Source organism: Empidonax traillii, unplaced genomic scaffold, assembly GCF_003031625.1.
Source record: "Empidonax traillii isolate 1590-97213 ecotype Southwest subspecies unplaced genomic scaffold, ASM303162v1 scaffold71:size1317347, whole genome shotgun sequence".
NCBI classification, from domain to species: domain Eukaryota; kingdom Metazoa; phylum Chordata; class Aves; order Passeriformes; family Tyrannidae; genus Empidonax; species Empidonax traillii.
Genome location: NW_020955264.1, coordinates 419,953 through 446,594, shown reverse-complemented (window position 1 = coordinate 446,594; position 26,642 = coordinate 419,953). Strand labels below are relative to the sequence as shown.

The 26,642-nt window shown below is 35.9% G+C and overlaps 1 protein-coding gene across 1 annotated transcript in view; it reads left to right on the top strand.

Annotated features, from left to right (window-relative positions):
• LRMDA (leucine rich melanocyte differentiation associated) overlaps window positions 1-26,642 on the top strand; it is a 645,000-nt gene that overhangs the window by 526,040 nt on the left and 92,318 nt on the right. Inside the window, exon 6 of the mRNA XM_027880518.1 lies at window positions 17,533-17,617. Coding sequence (XP_027736319.1) covers window positions 17,533-17,617 — 85 coding nt within the window. The remainder of the gene's footprint in view (window positions 1-17,532; window positions 17,618-26,642) is intronic.

The following is a 26,642-nucleotide window of genomic DNA, read 5'->3' as shown; positions in this document are numbered from 1 at the left end:
ACTTACCTCAGTTCAGGATATCTTGAAAGAATATGGTTAAATGCTCTCCTGAAATAATTAAAGCTCCATAGAGGTCTCCAGCCCTTACCGAGTGGTTCCTGTATGTTTTATTTTTACCAATTATCATACAAAGTTCATTGCCTTAAAAAAAAAAAAAAAAAAAAAAGGCATTTTATCCAACATCTAGAATGAGCATTTTTCATTGTTTTTATTATCTTGATTAATTTATTTTTAGGTGGGGCTATTTCAGAAAGAATACACAGTGCATGTTAAAAATATGTCTTTTTCATCCATCTTCTAATGATTGTAATTATTTGGAGAAATGTATTTTGGAGCCATATTAACTTGGGATAAATGGAACTTTTTTAGATTAGTATCCAACATTCAGAAGAATACCCAGTGCCTCTTGTTCTGTCAAGTTGAAAAAGTGTTCTTTTAAGATTAATTCACTAAAAAAATGCAAAGGTTTTTATAACAAAGAGACAGCTTCTCTATTCTGTAGATGGAAATGGAGAGAATGTTAAGTATTGAAGCAGAAAAAAAAAAGTTAATTATATTCTGCAAGATGAGAAACCAGTAGATGAGTATTTGTTTCCTGAAAAGTCATCTACTTACTTTAGCTTTACACTTCTTGTCAATGAATCTGAGCCTGATGAAGGAGGTTCTCCACAAATGTTCAAATGTGCAAGAGTTTTTCTTCCTCCTCGGATGAAAGTTGAGGTTAAATTGTTCATACCTAAATACTGTGTTTACAGCAACCATTTTTTGGTTGTTGGTTGTTTCTCTTCTTTCAAGATTATGTTCATAAACTAACAAATGGATTAAGAAAGCATCTGTATTAGCTTCTTTTGCTAGCACAGAAGAATACTTAGCAGCTTGGTTTCAAAGACGTGTTTTACAGGGGAAAACAAACAAAAAAAAGAATTTCCACAGAGCAATCTGAAAAATAAGGGCTTGAACAAAATAAGATACAGAAGAATTTTCATATACAATAACATTTTAGACAGCAAGATAAGATAGATGATGGGAGTCTTAATCGAGTAAGTTAACATCTTAACCAACCTAGAACATGCCATATTTGTCTTATGCTGATATACTTGCAGTTCTGCCAGGTGCAGATGCCTAAATCTGTAGGGGTTAATGTAGGAATAATTTCCTAAATGGTGCAACAGTTTAAGGATAATGCTACTGGGAATAAGCTTAATTCCTGTGGTGTTTCAACAGGAAATTAATGAAATTATGCTGCCTACAGGTGTTTACCAGCAAGCGAAAGGCATACGTCTTTCAATCTTCTCTACCTAAAATACATAGAAGTGAAACTATTAAAAAGGGACAGGGTTTTGGGTGCTTCCCTTAGGCAGCAATATGAAAGTGCAAATACTGGACGTTTTATTTGCTACATAACTGGATGGTTCTCAGTTACTCTTCATGGTGATGCCACTACAAGAAGCAAAATAACATTAAAGCCAGAAATTCAATATGTTTAACTCTGTAAACTTCTGGGGACATTTTTCTTTTCTTTTCCTGCTCAGTTGTATTGCCCTGCCCTATTAACATGTAAACTCCTGCCTATGGAATCCACAGACGTTTTGACTTCAGTTTTTTGATTTAACATTCACTATTTAAGTGACAGTGGAAAAGTGCAAAGTGCAGTTTTATTGCAGTAATAAAGTGTTTCTGAGTAATAAAACCATACCGTACCTAAAGATCCAGATTCAGGTGTGGGGCAGTAATCCTTTAGCACACAGGTGCTTCAGTGAGAGAAAATAAGTGATCTCCATGTGCAACAGTTGCAGGAACTGAACAGTTTCAGTTTTTTAAATAATGCTATTGGAGAAGTTGCTTTGCAAAGTGTAAAACTTTCGGCTCATCAGTCTATTTCTAATAATTTAATCTAAAATTATAAGTAACAGAAAATTACTTGTGAATAGTTCAAAATCTGTCATCTTGTTTTTAACTTCGATACTTTATGCAGCCCATAGATATAATATTAACAGAAACTGTCATGCCATAATGTGGCCACTGAGACCAAAGTCCAGTGCTGAAACTACAAATTATATGAATAATATTTTTCTAGCATTTCTTCCACAAGTATTAGAATGCATGTAACTGAAAATAAATCTTTCTTTTAAATCTGAATAGCTGAAGGTATTTGCCTTGATATTTATTTCTGTTACTCACACTTGAAGCTAACTGGAGCAGAGGAGGCAGAGATATGAAAGCCAGCTCTGATCATTCTGTTTCATTATGGTCTGAGAGTTTAGGTTTATAGAACAATTAACTCAATGTTCTAGAAAGTAGACCTAATCATTAAATTTTCTACTACAAGCCCTATCTTCCAGTTCTTTATTAATAGATAAAAGACAAAAATCCAACAAAACCTTAAACAGAACAACAACAAAGCACAAATCGAAAACATTCAGTTAAGCATTTTAGAGTATAATTTATGTACAGTCATAGAGACGCAACTTGAAGAATTTATTTCCCTTCCTCCCTGCCAACAGATGTCTTAACAATGGGTTACTTTCTGTTGCTGTGAAAGAGACTTGTATATTTGAGTGATACTCCTGAGACACCTTTCAGAATGGAAGGAAGTGGCCAGAATATGATGTGCTGGTCTTGTGGGCAGTACAGAGCTTAAACACCTTTTGCATCAGAATTGTGTTAAAGTCTGCTATGAGAAGTTTACAGATACGCTTATCAATGGGAAAGAGAACATTTAGAGCATCACCTCCTCTGTTAGACTACCAGTCCTGCTTCAGACAGGTATGAAAATTCATGTTAAATTCGAACCCAATACAAACATTTATTCAAATGGAATGACCCTCTGTAAAGCTAATGCAATGCAGGAAATGTAACTTCTGAGTATGTAACACAAGATACATTCAAACAATGAGAAGGACTTTCAGAAATGCTGTTATGCCTTCAGAAACTACTGTCAATGCAGAATTGCAGTGACAAATTGTTATGTTTGGTTGGTTAGCTGAATTTTAAACTCCCAGTATCTCTATTATTACACAGAAACAGCAATTTAAGAAAAAGATATCTCCATTAGGACAAGGGGCAGCAGCAGAAACTGATGCACAGAACACTCTGGAATCACTCTCACTGAAGATACTCAAGAACTGTCTGTGCAGTGTGGTCTAGGATGACCCCATCTGAGCAGGGAGGTTGGATGGTCCCTTCCAACCTAACTGATTCTGTGATTTATGTATGTACAGTGGAACTGTAGCTAGTAGAACACCACATTTATATTTGGTTAAGCCTGTGGTTCTAGAAAGATGATGGGAGACTGAAGAAGAACTGAGGGTACAAGGCAAGTGGTTTCTTGGAAGATTGGGTGACATAAATTATGCTGAGAAATTCCAGGAAATTCTGTCTGTCTTGGATAGCCAAGGGGGTGTGAAGAGGAGAGTTGATCACCTTGTGTAAATAGCATCACCTCAAGTGAACAGCAGCACAAGAAATAAGATTCAGAGCTCCCATTTAGTATGGGAAGCAAATTCAAGAAGAACCAGCTGTTGTAACTGAAGCTTACACACCCGGTGTAGAAAAAAAAAGAACAATTTTAAAGGCAGCATTGATTTGTTGGAGCAGATTTCCTAGAACACTGACAGACGGTACATAGATGGCAGTTTTTTAGCCAAGACTGGAAGTGCTCTGTACATGTCAGCTGTATAAGTAACCATAGTAACAGCTGAAACCAAGAAAAGGTTCAACAGGCCTATAAATGAGCAGTTACTCTGTCTGACAAAACCCCCTGTCCTTGTCCCTGAACTGTAGTATGTCCTGAAATTATGCAAATTTGGAGGAACAGTTTCTTGAGCTGAGGAATAGACTTTGTTAGGAACTTTCTGGAATGTATGGATAGGGACCATAAGAGCATTTCTTCAGTGGGAGCATAGAAAACCTCTCAAAGAGACAGAACCCAATGCATTCTAGGCCAGTATTCATTAAATCCATTACCTCAAGGAACAAAATGTTCTCACCAGTATTTCATGGGCAAACTGAACTCCAAAAACTCCACACATAGAGCTTGGAAGAGAATTTTTGAGTTAAACCAACTCTTCTGCTCTTTTTTCTCTCCTCTCGTGCAGAGTTGAAGGTATCTTCCAAATAAATTGAAAAAGTGGACATCAATTACTAGTAAGTTCAAGAAAAGTAATTATAAAAATTAGTTATATATTTCTGATATGTAAACATGGACAAGAAGTCTCAGACAGCTCTGAACTACCTTATGTAGGACATCATTTTGGAGTTAAGAAAGCCTAAATCATAAGTGCTATGACTGTTTTTTCTGTACTCCAGTTTTGTGTTTCTTGTTTTAACAAAATTATATAATTGCATTTTGCGTAACAATTTTTATTTATTTATAGTGTCCAGTGTCTCCCAGTGTTTTTAGTTTATTTTGATTCACCAAAAACTATGTAAATATAATGACGTGGTACCGCTCTTCTGTAGTTTAGTGCTTTTGTGTATGATTTCTTATCTCTCATGCATTCATTTGTGAATATCCTAAAATTAATTACTGTTACTGTTTTTAATCATTCTCATCAGAGTTTGTTTCTGTTTTATAAGCAGATGCTTTACAAATTAATAAGATATTGATTAATCACATGCTTTATATCCCGAAAATACCTATGTTTATATTCTGAAGTCAGAAGGCCTAAATGCTCTTTCTTTAAAATTTGGTTGTGACATTTCTTGTTTTGTCTGTATACTGTAAAAACAAATCTGGACATAAACACACTAAAAAGAAAAAATCAGCTTTCAAGACAGTTTTACATATTGACAGGTGGTAGCTGAAAAGCCAAAAGAGGCAAAATTTGTTTTTCATACCTGCTGGGTCTTCTGTCTGGGACAGAAGACCTCATAGCACAGGGAAATCTCACAAACATATGAATAGTTCACCCTGCCAATTGTCAGGCCATGACAGGGATTCCAGTTCTTCTAATTGAGATCCAGATGTGAAAGCCTTCAGAAGATATTATTTCTGCCTCTTGAACCCTCCCCACCCACACACCTCCAAAACCTGCAAAGTTTACGTTCCGTTAGGTCATCAGCTCTTTAAATGAAGACAGAAGTAGGAACAGAGGCAAAACCAGATATCTGTTCAGTGTTACTCCCCCTCCTCCCCCGACATGGCTGGTGGTGAGTATTTCTGATTGAGAAAACACTGGCTTCATCTTTGCCTCCTCTCTGTTTCCTGTATGCATGCTCAATTAAATATTGCTTTTCATTTATCTGGAAAAAGTCCCTTAAAACGTTGCCATTATAGACTAGTGCTCCCATTTCTATTTTATTTTCTGGTGGCTTTGATGCACTGGACTTGCTCTCATATTATTGTAATCTGTTTTTTTCAGTTTGCTTGTGACTGAAAGCACTTTAAAACCCATTGCACATTTGACAAATACAGCAAATTGCATATACAAACAAATGCACCAAAATTATCCCTAGAAATATTAGTATGGGTGTCATGTTTGAGTTACTCGTATGACATTTTCTAACAGGAATTATGTTTTAGTTTGTCTTGTTTGTTGGGTTGGTTTTTTTGTTGTTTTCTTTTGTTTGATTGGTTTTTTGGGGGGGACAGGGGTTAACATAATTTTGTACCCTCTAGTATGTTCTGAAGGAAATGATGCTTCCATAGGTTAGCCCCCACAGTAAGCAGTATCCACACTGACTTTAAAATTCAAACGTTTCATTAGACTACCTTTTCCAATGGCAGCTCTCTTTACTTTCTGAAATCCTTCAAAAAACACTATAGAACATGAAGCTATCATGTAAAGTTGATTTTATGTTTTCCCAGTCTAAACCTACTTAGTGCAAATAAAATTTTGTGCCAGTCAGCCCACGATGTGTTACGGCACTTTTAAAGCCCAGCCTGTTAATTAGAAATGTTTTGCACTGTTAGTGTGATGTGCAGACTTCTTGGAAAGAGGTTTCCTTCAGCAGTGGGCAGTTTTACAGTACAGTCAACAGAATGTTGCAGAATAGCAATTATGGGAATAAGGAGAATGCACAAGCTATTGGAGTGAATGTTTTAATGCTGATACATTTTTTCTGATAAAAGCAACTCAGATAAGAGGATATTCAAGTTATTGTAGCAATTAGTTTTTCTAAGATGTCTATCTATATGAAATGTTTCATGGTAGGGAAAAAACCCACAACTTTGTAGTAGAATGCAAAGTTTATTACATTTCTAGACTACATTATCCTTGTCAGCTAGATTAAAGCATTCTCCTAGTTTCTGTCCTATATTACCATAACAAGTGAGGAAATAATGTAGTGTTGTTACACAGAGCAGCTTATAAATTTTGACATAAGTGTGAGAGAAATCACTTGAAATGTGAAGCAACCAAGAGGAATAATTAGGAACAGCAGAATGATCTCAGTAATATGACAACAGTTTCTAAAGCACCCCACAGGATTGAAATCATCAGGTTTGCTTGACCTATATCTTTAATAATACAGCTCATTGCCCTTGTATTGAAGCTAGAGGGTAGGACAAAGTATAAGCTTTATCATGTTTTAGGAGAAATTGCAAAAAGTTTATTTATTAACACAGCACGAAATGGCCCATTTCTATGATTACCAAACAGGAAAGCAAGTTGGGCCACAGTTCACCACACAGAACACTTTATAGTCAGGCTTGGCTGGGAAAAAATATTATGTAACACTCAAATAAGATAAATGGCTGCATTGGCAGTGGAAATAACCTTCTGTTTAATTAGAAAATAAGAGCTATATGGGACAATAAAAATGGTTACTGCTGCCCTCAGTCACTGTTTAATAAATATGATAGTGCTGAAGATAATGCTAAGTGTTATTTATTTGTGTAATATCATGGGCTCAGTAATTGTTCATGTTCTTGTACCCTGCATGTAGAATGAGTCCATTTCATGTTTTCTTTGTTTAATTTTTAAAAAGGAAGGAGGATTTTTTTTAAACCTTTTAACTGTTTTTAAAAGCCAAAGATGTGTGACCACAGCTCATTCATGTCTCAGTGTTGCTGTAACCAAACTACTCATTTTCTTAGCTTACCTTCACGATAATTAAGCTTTGAAACTTGAGTGTTTCATACTTTCCAGGCTAGATTGTCTATCTGCCTTGGGTATGTTCCTATGTCTGTGAGAGGGGAGCATAATTTGAATTTTTAGCTGCTATTTCATCTTGGCTGTGTTTTGAATTAATATAATTCTAAGGTCTAGTTTCACTTTTTTAGAGTTTTAAGCGCTAAACATGCAAATCAAGTCCTTCAAGGCACGGTGTGGAAGACTGACGATTTTTCTAAAGGGAATAGTTTTACTAGTAAATTGACCACCAAATTGTACTATGTTCATATGTATCAAAAGTTTCTTTTTTCACCTCTTCAGGAATGTACACATATTTATCAAATGCTTGTCAGAAAAGCAGAACATAGGGTACATTTCACAATATCATTTTAACAGGCTTGGTATCCCAGCCCTATTACTTTTGGTCACAGTTTCTATTTGAATCTACAGTAAGTACTGGGTTTTAAAAAAGGATATCAAAGACTTTTCTTGGTTTTATCCAAAGGGATAATTCAGAAGATGTTTCATCAACAAGTTTTAACCCCTCCTTCCTTCCGTACTTTCCCTCCCACAAATGTAGACTGTATGTCAAGAGGCAAAACAAAACAAAACAAACCCCCTTTTCTTCACACAATTCACTTTAAGCTTCAAAATCCTCCAAAATCCCCAATCTCCCTTTGCAGTCTGGTTCCCACTCTCCAGCTTTCCTCATCTCCCTCTGAAAGAAAAAAGCTCTTCTTTAAGGGACTGATAGGTTGTAGAGTGATGCTTAGCAACAACATTCCTGTGCCTTAAGTAGCTGCAAGCCCCTAGCTGAACCCTTTGATGTGACTGTCAGGGCAGATTTATTTTGTTTTAGCACATTGTCTACTTGTCCAGATGTATCAGGAGATAAAAAGGAGTCATGTTTACACTCTTTTTGGGAGGGGGAGAGGAGGAGGAGATGTAATTAAATCGCATTTTTGATGAATCTCAGAGAGATCGAGATGAAGAACAGAGGAATTGGCTTGAATACGGAGGGGAAACCCGTTTGCCTGCCCTGACACCTGACATTGTAGGAAAATGAAGTGTAAAGCCATAGCACAATGTGTTGATTTGTTTCTGCTGAAGCCTTTGACTTCGTGTTTTTTTCATGTGCCAGTAGTTTGCGAGAGTCCAGAAAGGCCTATTAGAGAGTAGCTGTTGTGTACCACAGACTCCTTCCTGTGTCTTATTTAATGTATTTATTTGTCCAGGTTGAAAAAAACCCCTGTGTTTTTCTCTACAATATTAATGTTATAGATCATATATCCCAGAATTTCTGGCTGTGGTAAGTGGCTGTCAATCAAACAATTAAAGAAAAAAAATATTGAGCCTCAGGGATCTTGGATAAATAAGTGTGCAGTGTGAGGTAGGCCTTGCTGAATTCTCCCAGAGAACAAATAGCACAGATAAATGCATTTTTGTTTATTTGCTTTTAACTTGCACATTTAGCAACACCATTCTGAGCTCTATTAATAACCTGTGGTGTGCAGTGACAAGTCTGATTCCAGCATTCAGTATGCTGCGGGTATGCCAAGTGAATAAAATGCTAGTTTTAATCTGCTGTTACAAAAGTTACTCTATTTGCATTTTAAATAGGTTACACTACAGCACCCCCTTCTGCTGACTAAATAGAGTGACAAGGGCTTGTAGCTGAAATACAGTTTTATTCCCCCATGACAGAATGAAGATACCTTGAAAGCATTTTCAACTGTCTAATTTCTGAATTCCTGTGGCTATTAAGCAAGGAGATCAGCACAACTCAGCAACGCTCATAAAGTATTGTTACCTTATAATTTTTAGGATATAGCTTTCATTTTCTGGCAACATTGTCCATACTTCCTAAAAAATACAGCAAGCAGAATAGCAAAGTGAAGTAAGGCCTTTAATATTGCAAAAAATTATGCCTGGCCAGTGAAATGTATTCACTGTTCTGCATTTCTCTGATCATCATTGAATGTTTTTGCAAGTGATGATATCACATTACTGATTTAATTTATGGAACCATCTTGGAAGTTCCTATCAAAAAAAAAACTATTTAGCTTGCTGATTCTGTCTTTGATTTTGAAGAATCTGTGGACATCTGATTTGTACAAAAAAAAAAAAGAAAAAAAAGTGAAAAAGTGTAGAAGTTCTGAGTCATCTTTTTTCAAAACAGAGGGCTATGAAAAGTAAGGAATTACTGTATTGTACGTAATGCGTATTTGCGTTCTACTTCAGTGTTTGTATGCAGCTTGTGTACTGTTGCTATGCCATAGCATAGCAGGAGTCTTGGCAATTGCTTCCATTAGTGCTCTGTTTTGTAGTAGTGAGGTAATTAGTTAAAAATATTACAGGGAATAGCTGAAGGAGACTTGGAATCTAATAAATTATCAGTGTACTTCACGTAACTGACTTAGCTGGGCTTTGGCACCTTCTCTTGAAGCTGTAATATCTAAAAACTCCATATCAGTCTTTCACTTCTTCAGAACTGTGGGGCCATAAGTGAGATGCAATAAATGTCATGTTTGGTCATTGATGAGGTGGGGACTTAAGGAAAAGGTTAGCATCTGCTAGCATCTTGAAATTCATTTGTGGTTCACTTCACAAAGCACTTCAAAGAACAGTTGTCCGTGACAACTCAGAATTCTCTAGCAACAGTTGCAGAGTTTTCTAGTTTGGGGTATGACATGCTTATTCGTGGTTTGTTTCTAGCTTGCACTTTATCTTACTAGTATGTAAGCCCATTGAATTCTGTATACTGCAAATGAAAAGAAGGTGGCTTGTGTCATATGTGAAGAATGTGAAGAAAGTAACGATGCTGGTAAAGAAATGCAACATAAAATATAAAATTATTGTTTGTCCTTGCTTTTGCAATCTCAGATCAGGATTCAAGGCCAGCAGATTTTTTTGTTGTTGTTTTATACTTCTGCAGGTCTTTTGTTGAGTTCCTGATTTTCATTAATACCAATCTAAGAGAGGAAAAAGCATTAAAAAATCTATTTTGGGGATGAGTATGATCGAGCAACTTTGAATTTATTTTGTAGTGTTATTTTAAGTGGATTTATTCTTATCTTAAAACTTAACATTATGTTGTATAATGAATAGATTGCTTGTTGGATTATATTAATGGGTATTGCTTTCATTCACTCTTGAGTTGCTAGAATGTTTAAATGCTCCTTTAGGGACAGATTCTGTTAACTACTGTAATGAAAGATACTGAGCCAGTTGAACAGTGAGGTTTAACTTATAAGAAATGAATATATTAGAATGTGGTATATGATATGGGAGAGGTGGCAATAGTGAAGTTAATTTCCTTCAACTCATTAAATTGAATTGAGTGAGCTGAAGAATCTCTTGTATCCTTTTGCTTTTAAGTATGAGTAGGTAAGACATGATTTTTAAAAAGATGCAAGGCAAATACCATGCAAGACTTTTTGTCTACTGACCTTGAAAAAATATTGTTAAGAAGATGCTGAAATTCTTGGATTTAGAGTGATACAAGTTTCAAAAGAATGGTCTCAGAAGTAAAAAAATGTACCAGGTGTTTCTGTATGCTGTATGTTACAGTAGAACAAATCAATTCAGGCTCCTTAGATGCAGTCATTGCCTTCTGATTATATTTGTGTAAAGTCTTGGAGCCTTTGATCAAAGAAAGGCATTTGTGACTAGGTCTAATCCAAGCTCTTTAAGGTGTTTAACTTGCACGGGAAGGGGTAGAGGGAGGGGGAAGAGGTTGATAACAGCTGGGATTTAAATTTAGTTTTGCTGAACTTTTGTTTTGAAAGGGTTTCTATTATACACTGCTTCCTTTTCCATACAGAAGATGGATCATTGAGTAAACCTAAAAGGGAAAGAGGATATGGGAGGAAATGGGTGGGGACTTGGAATTAATCTTCTGAAGAAAAATGTTTGATCAGCGGGTAGGAGAGGATGAAATCCTCTGATGTTGACAGCAGGCAACTTTCTGACTAGTGTGTGATTGACAACTTTGATGCTCCAGTGGGGAGCGAGTGTCCAGCCGTGCTCAGGCATCCTCTGTCTGTGGGTGGTAGTGTTAATAATGTGGCAACTGGAAAGATTAATTGTGGACAAGCAGCAGGATTACGAGGAGGGCTTCACAGGTCTAAAAGGAACATTGGTAGGAAGGCCTCTGATCTGTCAGCCCAAAAGGAAATTAGTTAGGGCAGGCTGGAGCAGGCTTAAAAAAGGGAGGAGGGGGGGAGGGTAAGATGGAGTAATGGAAGAAGGGAAACATTTAGGATATTAAAGCAAAATGAAGAGGATATTGAAAAAGGTCAGAAGGGGATGGGGCCAATGTTCTCGAAAGACCTTAATACACTACATCCTCTTACAGTATGTGCAGAGTTCAGCTTGTTTTGCAGAGAACTGCAAAATTACTTTTGTAGCGGTTAGAGCTGCCCCTCAGGTAATACCTGTTACTTTTATCCAAATGAGCATGAGAATAAAACAGTTAAGGATTTTCAAATATGTCCAAGTGCAAAATACATAGCAGAGAGTTTACTTAAGCTGTTTCTGCAAGTTACTAGCTGCTGTGTATTTTACTTCCCACCCTTTTTGGTAGAAGTAGGGATTTTGCCAATAAATTCTGTGTTACCATTAAAGAGGCCATTCATCATGCTTACTAATGTTATTAATCAAGATACACCACAGTACTCTTAAAATGAGATCATTTTGATAAATCATGTATGACATGAAAAGACTTTATTCCTTTTAAGTGCAATTTAGACTGTAATTTTTTTCCTCATTTATGATTCATGGGAGAAACATGGATAAAATTCCCTTGCACATTTACACCTTATCTTCAGTAATAATTCAAAACTGCTCTTAGATGAAAATTCAAGGGCTGATTCACCAAGGCTGAATGCCAGCTCATTATTTTCTGGCATTCAGTAGTCCAAAAATAATGTCCATACATTAGGTGCTTTTCACAATAGTCGAATTTGGCTGCACACCAGACATATCGATTACACTCAATTAAGCCTAAATGCATAAGAATTATCTGATGTTCATTTGCATTTTTGATCCAGTTGCACCCTGCTTTCAACCTTGCAATTTAAGATTAAGTGAAAACCAAAAGGTAAAGTAAATTCAAGTGAGAAGTGGTAATCTTCTCTTTTAAGAGAATAAGGGAACGCTTTGAATCTGAAATGCTTTGAATCTTCTTAAGCTCCATTACTTCTGTTAAGTAAGCAAAATTCTCTTGCCTTTTCTGTTGAAGGTTATTGGAATTGGAAGGCCAACCAAAATATAAGATCACCGGTCTCCTTTTTGTCCTAATACTGCAATAATTTGGCCTACTGTATTAATAGCATCATGCATGAAAATAAGCAGAATGAATATTTGCTAAGGTCAAAGTCATGCTCTTGATTATAGCTGAAAAAAATTGTATTATTTATTAAATTTAAATATGTCAGAAATGTCATTTGTTTATTCCTGTAGTTAGAACTATAGAAAGGAAATGTCTAGTAGAGAGATTTCATTTGGATAGCAGAGTCTGTTTCTCTAATCATGATTCAAAAAGGATTGGCTTATCTGAGTTATAGTTCCCCCTTTACTTCCTTCAGCAGCTGAAATATTTGAAGGAACTTGTGTGGTTGCCAAAAATAGCAGGCCATTTGTATTTTTGAACCATTAGTCTCTACAAATTTGTTTTGATGCAGCAGATGTACAGTATGTCCTGATACTACACATGATGTTCCCTTACTAGTACCATCCAAGTGTTGTGTTTTTTCCTTGAAAAGTGGAATTCAGGGATTACACAAGTTAATTTTTTTTTCTAATTAGATTCCTACACTCTTGAGAGCCAGTTGACAATGTGAGGCTGACAGTTTTCTTCCAAATGTTTCAAAGGTTTACTTTTTTCCTCTTCATTAAAGTGGCTCTAATTTATACTGGAGGTTTAGCAAAGACAACTGCTAACTGTGAAGCAGGGAAAGTGGGAAATCCCATTCCATCAAGAAAAGCAGCCTTTCCCAGTAAGGATGCTCTGCCACCTCTTGGTTTTCCAGTACATAACAGTGTGTCGAGGTCGGTGACAAATTCTGGCCAACCCATTTGAACTCTCTGGCTGAGCTCACAGCTGGGGAGAGGGAGCCAGACCTGTTGTACCCTGCTTTGGTCAGGACCTGCTTTTGCATATCTATGGTCTCTATCCCTTTTTTCACACTTCACCCCTTTCTTTCACTGGCTGTGTGGTTCCTAAGTTCACAGAAAAGCAAATACTTTGTAAATGAAGTTGCTCTTCATTAGCCATTCCCTAGGATGGAACAGTTAAAGACTTGGTGTATTGTTGCTTCCTGTAATATTTTCTTCTGTCATCAGGCTCTCAAAGACCTCGTGGTGGTTGGTGCTCTGCAAGTAAAAAAAAAAAGTAAACAGCAGTAGCATGGAACACAACAATCCTTGGTAACCATGGGTCAGACTTAGAGAATGAGTATCATTCTGTCCTAAGAAATTTGCCTATTCCATCAGTTCCCTGAAAAAAAAAAGTTAGTCTCACCCTGAAATGCTGGAGGTTTGAGATATTCCCATACTAGATAAGAAGTGTGTTGCAAAGGAGAAATCCCAAACGCTTAAAATCTTTCTAAGGTAACAGACACAAGAGAATCCTTAGTCTTTGTCTATGGCTTCGTGGTAAACGTGATTTTGCTACCACATCTCATTCTGCACTCTACCATCTCCCTTTTGGATGATTTCTTGATCAAACTAAGATTTCTTTCCATGATGTCCTCTGAAAATATCCTGGAATTAAATGTATTTAGCTAAGGCAATCTTCCTTTGTATATATGTTTGTATTGAAAGAATTTTACTTATCACATTTTTTCCATATTGCTTTGTGTATCGATTGAATTCTTGTCAGGAGCATGCCAACATGCTGCTGTTCCTCCTGTATTGTAAACTTTTTCATGTATAATAGATTAATGGCTACTACAGTTACTGATGTGTATAGATGCAGAAAGAACTTGTGCTGTGCCTTAGAAATGAGGGTAAAGACACAAATAGGAGAGTATCAGTGTTCAATGGGTATTAATGATATTCCATTATATGGAATGATATTAGGCAATAAGGGTTAATATCTAGCCACATCTTACTCATCAAAAGAAAGTAAAATTTCCTAAAGAGCAACCATTGCTTTAATTAAAATTTCCTGAAATTTAGCATTTGGGGGGCTCTGGTGGGATTTTTCATTTGGGAGGGATTTTTTTGTTGGTTGGTTGGTTGTGGGTTGTTTTTTTTTTCCTACTGCAGCTTCTACAGTGTCCGTAATTTTGATGAACATCCTTTGAAAATCTGGTACTCTTTTACAGTCCCTTTAGTATCAAATGGATACTACATTCTGGACAAATCACACCAGTTAATGTGAAGAGAGGTAGCTCAGTTTAGCTAATGTTTGGTTATGTGCATAACTTGGGGGTTATGCCGCCTAACTTTATTTGCCTTGTAACTTTTAAGCCTCGTACTATGATGTACCACAAAACTTGGATGACTTTAGCATTTGCAAAGATACAAGCTTCTTCTGTAATAACAATGTTAGAATTTCTTTATTGAGCTATTCTGTGACCTGTTCCTATAAAACTGAAGCTACCACCCACTTTAAACAGCTTTCCTCAGAGCTATTTGCATGTATAGCTACTTTGCACAGCAAGAAGAACTTCTGATGCATATGTCACCAATACTTGAAGACATAACTGTCACATGTCAGTGCTGTCAATGTCAAAATATTCCTGTGAATATTAAGAGTAATGCAATCTATATGAATCTCTTTGGAAAATAGCTTGGGGCCAAATGTCAGGATGTGGTAGGGAAAACAAATAGTTGTCTTTCTGCTGGTGCACTGGCTTACTCAGAAACGTGATTTGGAACTTGTGCCAGTGTTTGTGCAAAACAAACCTAAACCTGGATGATATTCCATAGAATTAAAGTTGCTCTAACTGAATGCTTAGCTCAAAGGTAATGAAAACTGTTCTATATTTGACAGGGAATTATATACTGTACATAAAATAACACTAAAACACCAGTAAACAAACCCTTCTGTTCTTGCTTTTCCTGAAATTGGAAATAAAGCTAAATTGCCCCTTCACTCCAATATCCTTTTTAGAAGCTCTTGAATTTTGCTCACTCAGTGGTATATTGCTGAAATGGCAAACTCTCTTCCAGTAATTTTAGGAAAAGCTATCATCAAGCTGTCAACAGTCTAAATTGAGATTAAAAGTACCAAAGAGAAACCTTCCCTGTTATCAGAGTCCCAAATAAGTACACTTGAATAGGCAGATAACATCTAGAGTGTACAGTATGAGACCACTTATTCCTCCAGTTTTTTGAGTGATTTACAGGGATGAAGTCTTATGTTAAATAGTTAGTGACATTTTTCTTCTCATCTTACCCTGAACCACTCAACCCAAAGAAAATATGTAGCTGTGAACAGATGCCTGTTCTTGGAATTAGTTTCAACTATCCCACTGCAGGGTGTAAGGAGCTTCTATCTTTCCCTCTGACATGTTATGTGCCCTAAGCTCATGTTGGTCTTCAGAGAGAAGATTTTCAATACTTCGTGGTCCAGAGTAGATTGAGCTTCATGTTCACAGTTTACCAAAATCAAAGTATTATTCGCTCTAGCTGAAGGTGAGAGTTCTGTCTATAGCAATACGTCTCTGAAGAAGAGGTTCCCTGAAAAGGGTTTGTTATCACTGGTGAGTCAGCAGAGGCAGGATATTCTATGTTTTTATTCATATCTGATAAGTAGCATCCTTGCTGTTTAGGCAAACCAGTCTCTATTTAGACGTTTGTTTCGATGCAGGATGCATTTTCATGTTGTGACCTGATTTTTGCTAGGGACAAAAATGGGATTATAACTATGGTCTGACATAGAAATTGATGGCTGGTCTCCAAAAGCTTAGTATACTAATCTGCTCAGTTACTTAGCTCTTAACATTTTTATATACTATCAACTAGGAGTCCAACAGCTACAACGAAGAAGATTTCTAAGTTACAGCCTTTAATAAACTATTAGCATGATTAATTTTCATTGTTGTGGATTTCTGATTATCATTCTTGGGTTTGGTCTGGCAACTAAGATTTGCATCAGTATTTAAGCTTTTTCTTCCAAAAACATTATAGCCCTGTTTTACAGCTTTATCTCTATCAGATGTTGTAAATCTGGTTTTGAATTCTTCACAATTAATAAAAATATATATACTTTGAGGATAAGATTAATTACAAAGTAAGACTGAGGTGGATTCCTTTGATTGACTTCTGCAGCTTACAAGTCAATATCTCATTAGGGAACAGACTACATGAAAAATAGTAATTATTCTCTCAAGACTCACTTTAGTAACTTAACATGAGATTCAAGAAATAGTTTAGCTTTTGTATTTTTCTCTTTATTTGCCTTATTTTTGCTATTAGAAATTATTGTGTAACTTTCAGTGAACACTATCTTTTTTGTGGTCTATTAAGACACATCCTCTTTTTATATGTGTTGAAATGGGTAGATTGTAAATACTCCAGAGCAAACTCTATATCTGAAACTGGACGTATCACTACCATGATATCAATAAGTTAAACTGAATTTTAAAAGCTGATGATGATTCATACTCACCAACACAATCCTTTATTTTCGTATCTTCTCCCAGCAATGCAACACTGCTTCTATATAACTAAAAAACAAGATGGTAAATGTGGTTTGTGTTGGCTTTACGTTGCTCTTTCCTTCAACAGAAACATCCAACTGAAGGAAGATTAGTTTACTGTAAACTATAGCTCTACAGTTTAATTTTTTTAAAATTGGAATGAGAGGATCTTGACATTTTATTATGGAGAAAGATTTTGGTTTATTCTCTTCTCCCTTAACATTTTGGTATTAAGGGTTCTGAGCTAGTCTTCTTGGGTATTTAATTCTTTTATTAGACTTTTGGTGTGGGTTTTAAGTGTTTATTATTAACAATTCTATATACTTTTACACTGTTTTTGCATAATAGGCACTATAGTTTGTAATAGATCATTTAGTTTACAGGATGGTGGAACAGGAAACTATTCTTGTTCTTTTTAGTTTTGAAAAGTAAGTCTAATCCCAGTTTTCTATTTTCTGTCTCCTTTCTTACATGTAGACTTATTCATAACTTCCTCTAGGTAAATATCAGTGTGTTTCAGCAAGAGGAACATTTTTAGTTTAGCATTGCTCAAAGATTTCCTGATGATAATTTTTTTAAGTTTTTATCTGTACGAAAATATTCTTTTAACAATGATACTTCATTTATGTTGTTGTGTAAACTCTTTTGAGTACAGCTACCTTAAGGGACTGCAAGCAGCTTTAACAAAAAACAAATTAATCCTCCAAGGCTGGTGACTCTGTGCACCTGTAACCACATCATAGCACTCATCTTGCAGGTGCATCCGCTTTGTATAATAATTGACTTCCACTCAGAATACTGATAATGTTTGTTTTACCACACAGGCCTCCTGTGATGCTGCTTCTGCCTCTCCAGAGATGCACTATACACCTCTGCCTTCTGGATCCAGAGACCTCACCAATCACAGAGGTATGAACTAAACTTTTATTGGTATGAACTGCTGCAAGGTGATAAGCTGCACTGAAAGGCCTTCTCTGTATTAGTTACTGCTGCATTTCACTTTACAGAGAACATCATGCCTTTCAAACACTAGATGAGAAAACCATATTGTCAAGACTACAAATTTTAACTCATATTAAATAGGATTTAAAGGTAGTCTACTGGGAAAGCAAATAAATCTATGGATTATAACATTCAGTGATTTTTGTGTTATGTGTGAGAGAAAAACGTGAAGAAATTAGAGTGCTTAAACATTGCTAAGTAGATGATTACCTGCAGCATTGGTAATTTTGAGAGAATTTGTAAACTTTCTAGTATTTGTCAAGTGAGAGCTTTTTGGCAGTTTAACAGTTTAGGACTATAATTTTGAAATGTTCACACATTTTCATTGCAATAAAAAGGGATTTTTCTCTGTTTTTCAACATTAAGGTGGATCAGTGTTCAATTTCCTTTTTCATGAATCCTTAGATCTTAAAAAGCACCTTGGGCAAATTCTCAAATTCCTTCTGCATATCTATGGAACAAAAAGTTCAGGGAACAAGTGGAAAACTGAAGCAGTCAGGAAGGGTACATTCCAAGCTTTTTCACCTCTGTTTAAAAAAAAAGAAAAAAAAAAGGAGAAATTTGTAAAGCTTGGAGCTTTTTGCTTTTTCAGCTTTTAGCCTAAAACAGAGCTATGATCCTCTTATTTCCTATGTTATACATTAATTTTACATTGATCATGTAAATCGTTCTTGTAGAAGTAGATTTTGTATAGCATACCAAAGTCAGCCTTAAATTTATGATTTGATGGTAGCTTATTTTAGTATATGTTCAAATTCTACAGCACTACAGAAGATGGAGGCAGCTTTAATAGATTATCATATTGCTTGAAACTTTCTGAGAGAATCAAGCAGGCAATGCACCTGAACAAGGATCTGTGATTCAGGTGGGAAGGATGAGGAAAGCAACAGGTTAGATTTTAACTCATCCCAGCCTATATAACTTTCATTGTACCAGAACTGAAGATGAATATGAAGCTACATCCTGGCCTTGGTGTAAATTGATATGGGCATCCTGGAAATCAGATGTCCTAGAAGTGCTGTAGTGCATTGTGTTCTGACACTGACCTCACGTAGAAACTGATATTTTTAAAGAGAAAGGACCAACCAAAATCTTGGAATTGAGCACACAGCTGGACTTCATGGATTAAAATAAAACCAGAACTTCCCAAAAAACCATCAACCCTTTGCCCTCCTGCCCTTCCCCCCCTGCCCCGATAAGTGCCTTTGAATTTCATATAAGCATGTTGGCTTTGAGGTTGGATTTCTGGTGTTGGATTAAATAGCTGTAGTCTGCCAAGACAATAAATAGAATCATAGAACGTTTTACATCTCTGACTTCAATAAAAATACATAAAAAGTACCATCAAATGCCAGGTATTTTCAGATCTTTTTATTTAGATGATAGTGAATTGGAAGTGTGACTTCATGGCTGATTTTGTTATCTGACTTGGCAAAAGAAATGCCAGTAGCATTAAGAATGAAAAGCTGAGTGCCTGCATTATTGATTGACTTCTCTTGCAATAAAACAATTGTGTGGCTCTAGTAGGCATTGCAGGCATGTCCATGAGGCTGTTCATTCAGAACTGGAGCTTGCCAGGTTCTAAGCACCACTGGCATCACTAAGATTTGAGAATACCTGCTCTCTTGCTAAGAAAGGAGGAAATTATATTCCCCAAATTATGAACTTTTTATCCGTCGCTGTTCACTTAATTCTTTATTACTTGTCTTTACTCTTCTCAGAGATATTATTCTCTGCATGCTAAATTTTCTGGGAAGGTTCTTGTGATTAAGTACAGTTATAAATACAGTGAATGGAGAAGAGAGTTTCATCCAAAGAAAGGGTAAAATTAGCCCTAAAAAGATATTGTTAGCATGATTTGATAAGTTTATGTAAGTATATATAAATATATTTACAAGGAAATAATTAAGGAAACTTTTCAAAATTCCAGGTGTTGAAACAACCAATTCAACAACCTGCTTGGCAGGGTCCATTAACTCAGTCAACTTCTTTTATACAAAGAAAAATCTCTAACTTCACATGCCCATAAAAGATTAATTGGAGTCAATAGAAAAATCTCCAAGGAAAGAATGAAATACTTTAACATGCTATTTTAGGTTCTGAATATCTTCAAGTTTTTTCTTCACCGAATGCTTGCAGTGTTGTAAAATAGAATTGAGTCAGCTGTTGATATGTAAACATTGGCAGTTTTCAATGCGTACTGGAAAGAAGAATGCTGTAAGTTTGTGAGTGTTCTTATTTGTCCCTGGAGAAACTTATCAGAATCTTAGTCTGGCAAATGGTTTGGTACAGCTGTAAATTGATTTTTGGGCTGGGAGAGGGAACGGGAGCAAGCTGGATGTATTTGATTGGTACAGTTATATTTAGACATTTCTCACTCTATTTACTCTCCCTGCACATATAATTGTGCATGAGTTACACCATATATCTTATAGCTTTTGTGTTCATGCATACAGCATGTAATTTCCAGTCAGGATCTGGTCTTCTTAGGTTGACTCCATGTTTTGTACACTCAATGTCAGGAATGGTAAAAATCTCCTTTCTCTTTCAAAGCCCACAGAAACAGCATACGACCGTGTGACATAAGCATGGAATGATATGGAATAAACACTATAAATATTCTATCGCATGAGTGTTATGATGTTTGAGTATGAAAAGAGCAATAAATGTTGGATATGTATTTTGAAGCTTTAGAAAATTTCTCCCCATTTTTGGAAAGTTGTTTTCTCTTGTATTACTTTGTTGTTTAGACCCACTTCTCTAAGCTGAACTTTCACTCAATCCCACTGTTCATATATTTCAGCAAAAAAATGTATTGGCCTTCTATTTAGGTTGTGGTTATCTGACAACAATATGATTTGATTCTTTATGTGATCTAATTGCGGTCCCATTAGGCAAGCCTTCCAAAGTGGTAATTTTGTAGCTGACTGTGTTTTTGTTTTGATTCCAAAATAATGATCTCAAACTCCTAAGGGTTTTTTCTTGATCTTTGTTGAACTAGCATTTTGTATTTCATTTTACATGGATTTAGACTGCAGTGATTTACTTGTATGAAATATAACTATTTGTAGAGTTCTCTTACCTGCTTAAAACACATCAGTTTGAAGACACAGCCTCCTGCCATACAAAGCACTTCATTTATTTCTAAATTCCATTGCTTGTATTGTGCTAATTTTCAATTTTTCTGATGAAATAAAATAAATGGGCCACGCCTTTCTATGTGCTTGCCAAGATCTACCTTTGAGGAAAAAAAAACAAAAAAACAATCAAACAGAACAGTTGCTTATTGTTGTTTTTAAATAGAAATGGCCATGCTTCCAATACACAAAAGTAATGAAGTGTAGTGCCTTTTAGCAGAAACTCAGTCCAAATATTTTGGGGTTTATGTTATTTTTTAGGGGTTTGTAGGTATGGCCCAGGTACATTTCTGTTCCTTATCGATAATTTATTAACTGGCTACATATTTTAAAATAGAGCTTTCAATTATTAACATAGTTGGCATTGATGAAAAAGAAATTTAAAAAATCATAATAATGTATTTTTAAAGATTTTTTTTTTTAATTGTGGAAAAAGGCTTCACACCCTTCATGCCACTCAAGTTGTATATTTGTTTTTCATAATGGAGTCTTTGGTAAGGAAGTGCCTTTATTATGTGTAAGCATTCAAACTCAAATTACCTTCTTAAAGAATAGTGGTTTCCAGTTGCTGGGGAAAATAGTACTTTATCATTCTATCTCTTGAGAAGCAGTATCACTAAATCATGACTATCATGAAAATCTGGTTTTCCTATATAAAAGCATGTGCTGGATGCCCTTTGTATAAACAGTTACTTTATAAGATTGTCTATTACCTGATTTACTTGAAAACATATTAATTTCCCAAAGCAATTTGGTTTCCAGTAACATTTTACAAATGACTCCTCCTTTTCTTGTGCTGTTGTTTCTGGGAACAACCAGTGGTAAGTCTGCCCCATAGCTTACTGGTAAAAGGAAGAAGAAGCAGTTTCTATTAAAAACTAAGCCTGTATTTATGTAAGTAGTTTTTAGAGCCTTAGCTTGGATTTAGGCCAAGGTTTAATAGTTCCAATCTATTCTAACTGGTAAGAACTTTCTGAACGAATCTGCTTTCCTGTTTTGGTGTCTATACAGTTAATTATCCAGCTATTCTGGTATGTGAAGGCATTACATTGTCTTGTTTTATGTTTGAATGATGAGTACCCAAATGAATATTTATTCTACCAATATGTTTGAAACAACTGACAGATATGTTTTCTTATTTTCTAATCTGATTTTAAAAAATCATAAAGTGAATTCAGAGCCAATGTCCAGAAAAGTAGGGACAGAATGTTTTAAAGCTTCCTATTAACCCTCTGACAGTAATTTTTATAGAGGTTTTTTGAACAAAGGAAATTTTTCTCCTGCTCTCAGTTTCTCTTTTTCTCTATATTCCTAAGCAAGTAAAAGTATGTAGGCATATAATCTGATAGAGAGACACCTGAACTTAATGTGTTTCTTCTTTTCTGTGATCATTTTACTGTGCTATTGTACTCAGAGTGTACATAGAACACACAGAGTATGCATAGTAAATTTTTGCTAATGCCTGGTATATCTATACAGAATTCATGCTGATTGATTTTTAGGGTGTACCACACAGAAAACCAGCCCATAGCTTTGTAGTAGTTGAAATACAAACTAGATCAAGACAGAAGTGGACTATAGAATGTACAGCAAGTGTTTAGCCACCCAGTTGTGCTGGAGTTCACAATCCAGTAGATATCAAAGGACACCTACTACTTTCAACGGTTGGTGTTGAAGGAAAAAGGTAGAACTTTTGGGGAGGTAGTGTAATTGCAGTGACATATGAAAGTCCCAAGCTATCCTCTGAGGATTTACCTGTTGTGCCTCAATTTGCTCAGCTTGCTCACACTTTAAAAATAAATATTCTTAGGTTCATTTGGAACTAATTATGTCTATCAATCATTCCAGAATTTGCTTTAGACTTTTCAGGTAGTACTTTAAACTATTTGAAGTAAAATGATAAAATTGACGCATACCTCTTAATAATAAATGTTAATACACAAAGTTTTTATTTTTGAAGGTTTTCATCTTCATACACATGCACTGTGAAAAAAACGTGCTGTCTTTAAATCAGTGACATAAAAAGAAAAGGAAATTGGTTTACATAAAAACCTACTTCCAGAAAGATAAGCATCCTGTTTATATTATCATCGTGGTCTTCTCTGTCGTTATTGACACAGTTGTTAGCTACTCATTGCATTTTCAAGCCAGAGGCTTATTTAGAGTTTGAATTGATTGCTGAGAAAGTCACAAAGCAATTTACATGGCAACTTATCATAATTAGTTAGTTTTCTTAGTGTGATCTGCACTTTATGCTTATCAATTGATTTTTCTGTGTATCTGCGTAAAGCAGCTCACTTTATTCTGTACCAAAAGAGAAGAATAATAATAATAGTAATAATAAAAATAGTAATAATAAACCAACCCTGTGAGTAGTACTTTATCATTCAGTTAACAAAAGGTGTCTATATATGTACATAAGAAGTATTTTGCTTTAACTTGTCCAGTAACTAAGAATAGGATGAATGAGAGAACTGCAAGCAGATGCAGTATATGAAAGCTCTGTATCAGGCAGAGATGCTGTGAGTAGTGAGATATTTTCTTTGTTGTTTTACATGAGGTGTTCTTTGAAAATATCATCTTTGCTAAGCTACAAGATGTTGTGTGTCATAGACTGCAGACCTCTTAGGCCAGGATCTTCTCACCATGAGATGAATAACCTTAAAAAAAAACAAACAAAGGTCTCAGTAGTATGGAACAGACAGGATCATATTTTCCAGGGGCAGGAATGCTCAAAAATAAGCTGTGACATTTCCTATTAATGCCAGGAAATGTGTCCCAACACTGAGCTGTGCTGTGGTCATGACTTAGCCTCAAGGAGAGTGGGTGGAAATCCTCTACTTTTGGCACTGTGGGAGAATGCTAAAATATTGAGTCTGTTCTGGGAAAAAAAAAAAAAAAAAAAAACAGAGCAAAAAACCAGTCACCCATACCCCCTCCCCCCAAAAAAAAACAAACAAAAAACCCAACAACCAACAAATAACAAAACAAAACTGAAACCAAATCAACCAAAAAAAAACAAACACCACCCCTCCCCCCAAAACAACCATTTGGCTTTTCTCATGAAATGAGAAATTGAGTTCTGGTTCCTTGTTTTTTAGTTTGGAAATGGACATTAATGGAAGGTCAATAGACATAGGAGAAGCATGGAAAGCCAAGTGATGATTGAGTATGTGAGAGAAGGCTTGGTTAAGAAAGATTTTGTTTTCTTGTATCAGTTAGTTCCCTTTATTTAAAGTGATGTGAAGGAAAAAAAAATCCATCAAAAGTGGATTAGGGTTTTGTAGTCTGTAGATACGAGAAGGTAATGTCAGAAGTTTCAACAATTCAACAATTCAAAAACATCAAACAAGATGTTTTTGGTGCATTTGAGAGAAGGGCAGACCAGGCCTTTCTTATTCCCATGCTGAATGGCTCCTGCTTATGCCCACAGACTCACCAAACCTTACCCCGGGAGATGAGATGAACTATAGTGACCCATGTTTATTTCTTCAGCACTGCAGCTAATGTTGTCGCTCTGACTGCGATTTTTCCCTTCCAAGCTGCACTCTAGTTTTCTGCCTCCTCAGTACTTCTGATAGGTTTGCTCTGTGGGGAGAAGAACAAGTAGAAGGAGTGTAGGTGGGGAGAAATGCTAGAAGGCACACTTTATCTTAGAGAGGCATACTCCAGTGAAATACTTCTATCTGATAATAGAAGCTCTATAAAAGAATCTGATAACGAAGTATTGATATTTGCCCCAAGTCTACAAATGTGTTAGAAATCTCTCCTGACTGTGTGAATTGACACACAGCCAAAAATGTTGCCTTTAACAGGAACTGAGAGATCGGGTACACATTCTCAGGCAGGTGGTGGGATTCTTGTGGTGTCCTGTGCAGGCCCAGCAGTTGGACTTGATGATTCTGAGATGTCCCTTCCAACTCAGCATATTCTATGATTCTGTGTAATCCATTCAGCTCTCAGCTGTGAAGTGGTTTATTGCTGGACAGTAATGAAAGAACAAGTTAAGGAGAGTCTCATGAAGTACCTTTCCTGAGCCCTAATTTATTTGTTTACTGAAATAGAACCACCACCAATAACTGAGCTCTTTTGTGAACCGATTTACCTCACTTGCTCAGTAGTGATAAACTCTGCCAGCATCTGCATGTTTTTCTCTAAAGCACAAAGGCTTGCCCAAATGTGGAATAAATTGTAGGTGGATTTGAGTATGACCTTGACTAATATGGTTCAAGAAATAAATTTTCTGGGTCACTGGATTCATATTCTTGTCACTTACAGGGTCAACAGTTTCTTGCCTGTGTATGCTAGAAATGTTGGATTTGAATCAGGATACTGTAGATTACTAAAACTTCAGCATAAAAATGTATTGTTATCTTTTTTATATTTACAGTGATGAGAGCAACTAGTCATGTGAAACTACACTGGGGTGAATGAGGTGGGAATGATATATAAAGTGACTTGCAGTTTTGTGTAAAATCTTTCTTGATGGCCAGAAAGATGATTTGGTTTTAAATGACAGCATACTTTAATTTGTGAGGCTTCTCTGTGTTCTGTGGTTTGAAAGCAAACCCAAGGGGTGTGATCAAGCTGACAGGAAGTAAATTCTAGGAGGATCACTTCCTGGTGTGCTATGTTGCTGTGGGAATAAAATACTCATGTTTCTCTGCAAGAAGATTTTAAAAGAAAAGGAGAGAGTAATTAACTACTTAATCAAATTTAGATTAAAATATTATTAAATATCTAAGATGTTGTGCACAAAGTTCCCATTCTGCATCTAATGGGAATTAGATGGCTAAGATTCAGGTAGCCTTTCAAAATTATCAGCATTTTTTCCCAAAAATTAGAGGGATTTTCATTTTTCTACAGTGCACATTCCCCAGTCTGACTGTTGAAGACCTGACTGTTTTCCACTCGGAGGTTTTTCATTGTAATTTTCCATATTTTCCAAAGCTAACCTAGCAGTCTAGGCCCAAGTCACCCACAGAACTGTCAAATCAGAGGGAATATGATTAATGAGGAAAAAAGTGTCTCTTCATATTTTTGGTTAGACTAGAGAGTGTCTGATATTTCTCAACATAGCTCATTTTGTCATGCTGCCATTACATAAGAAACCATAAGAATGCTTAAATTCCAAGCAGGATGACTATAAAGTGGCAGAAAAACATAGAACACATTGGCTTCTTTAAGTGGAAACTTGGGATCCAAAACCATAAACCTATCTCAAATCTTCTTTAGGTATTCAGGAGAATTAATGATGAAATGTGTCTACAACTGGCAATCAAAAAAAGTCTAGTAAATTTGCCACTTGGCCTTATAATCTCTTACATTAAAGAAGTCCAGTCATGAACCACACACAGTATTACAGCTCTTTCAGAGAAACTGGGTTCAAAGCACACCAGTGCTGTGCAAATACGGTCTCCTGAGAGATCCCCATGTTTAGTTAGCACTCCAGTCTAGCCTGTTTTTGCAGGAGTCCTCCAATTTTATCATTCAGGCATTTTTATGGCCTCATTGGAACAAATAAACAAACATCTGGAATCATGTGGTATATTTAATTAAAAAATTTTTGGTTGGCCAGAAATAGTAAAATCATGAAAAATTGCCTGTCTCCGAGCTTAGAAAGGCCAAATGATGAAGCTGTTGGCTACAGACAGTTTTACAATGTCTTGAAATTCATAGATATGCACACCTGCTGCAAGTCCCCCCCCCTTTATTTTGATTCATAACCATTAATGAGTGTTTAGTGCACAGATTGTAGCCCTTGTTTAAATGGGAATTTACTGTTTTTAATAACA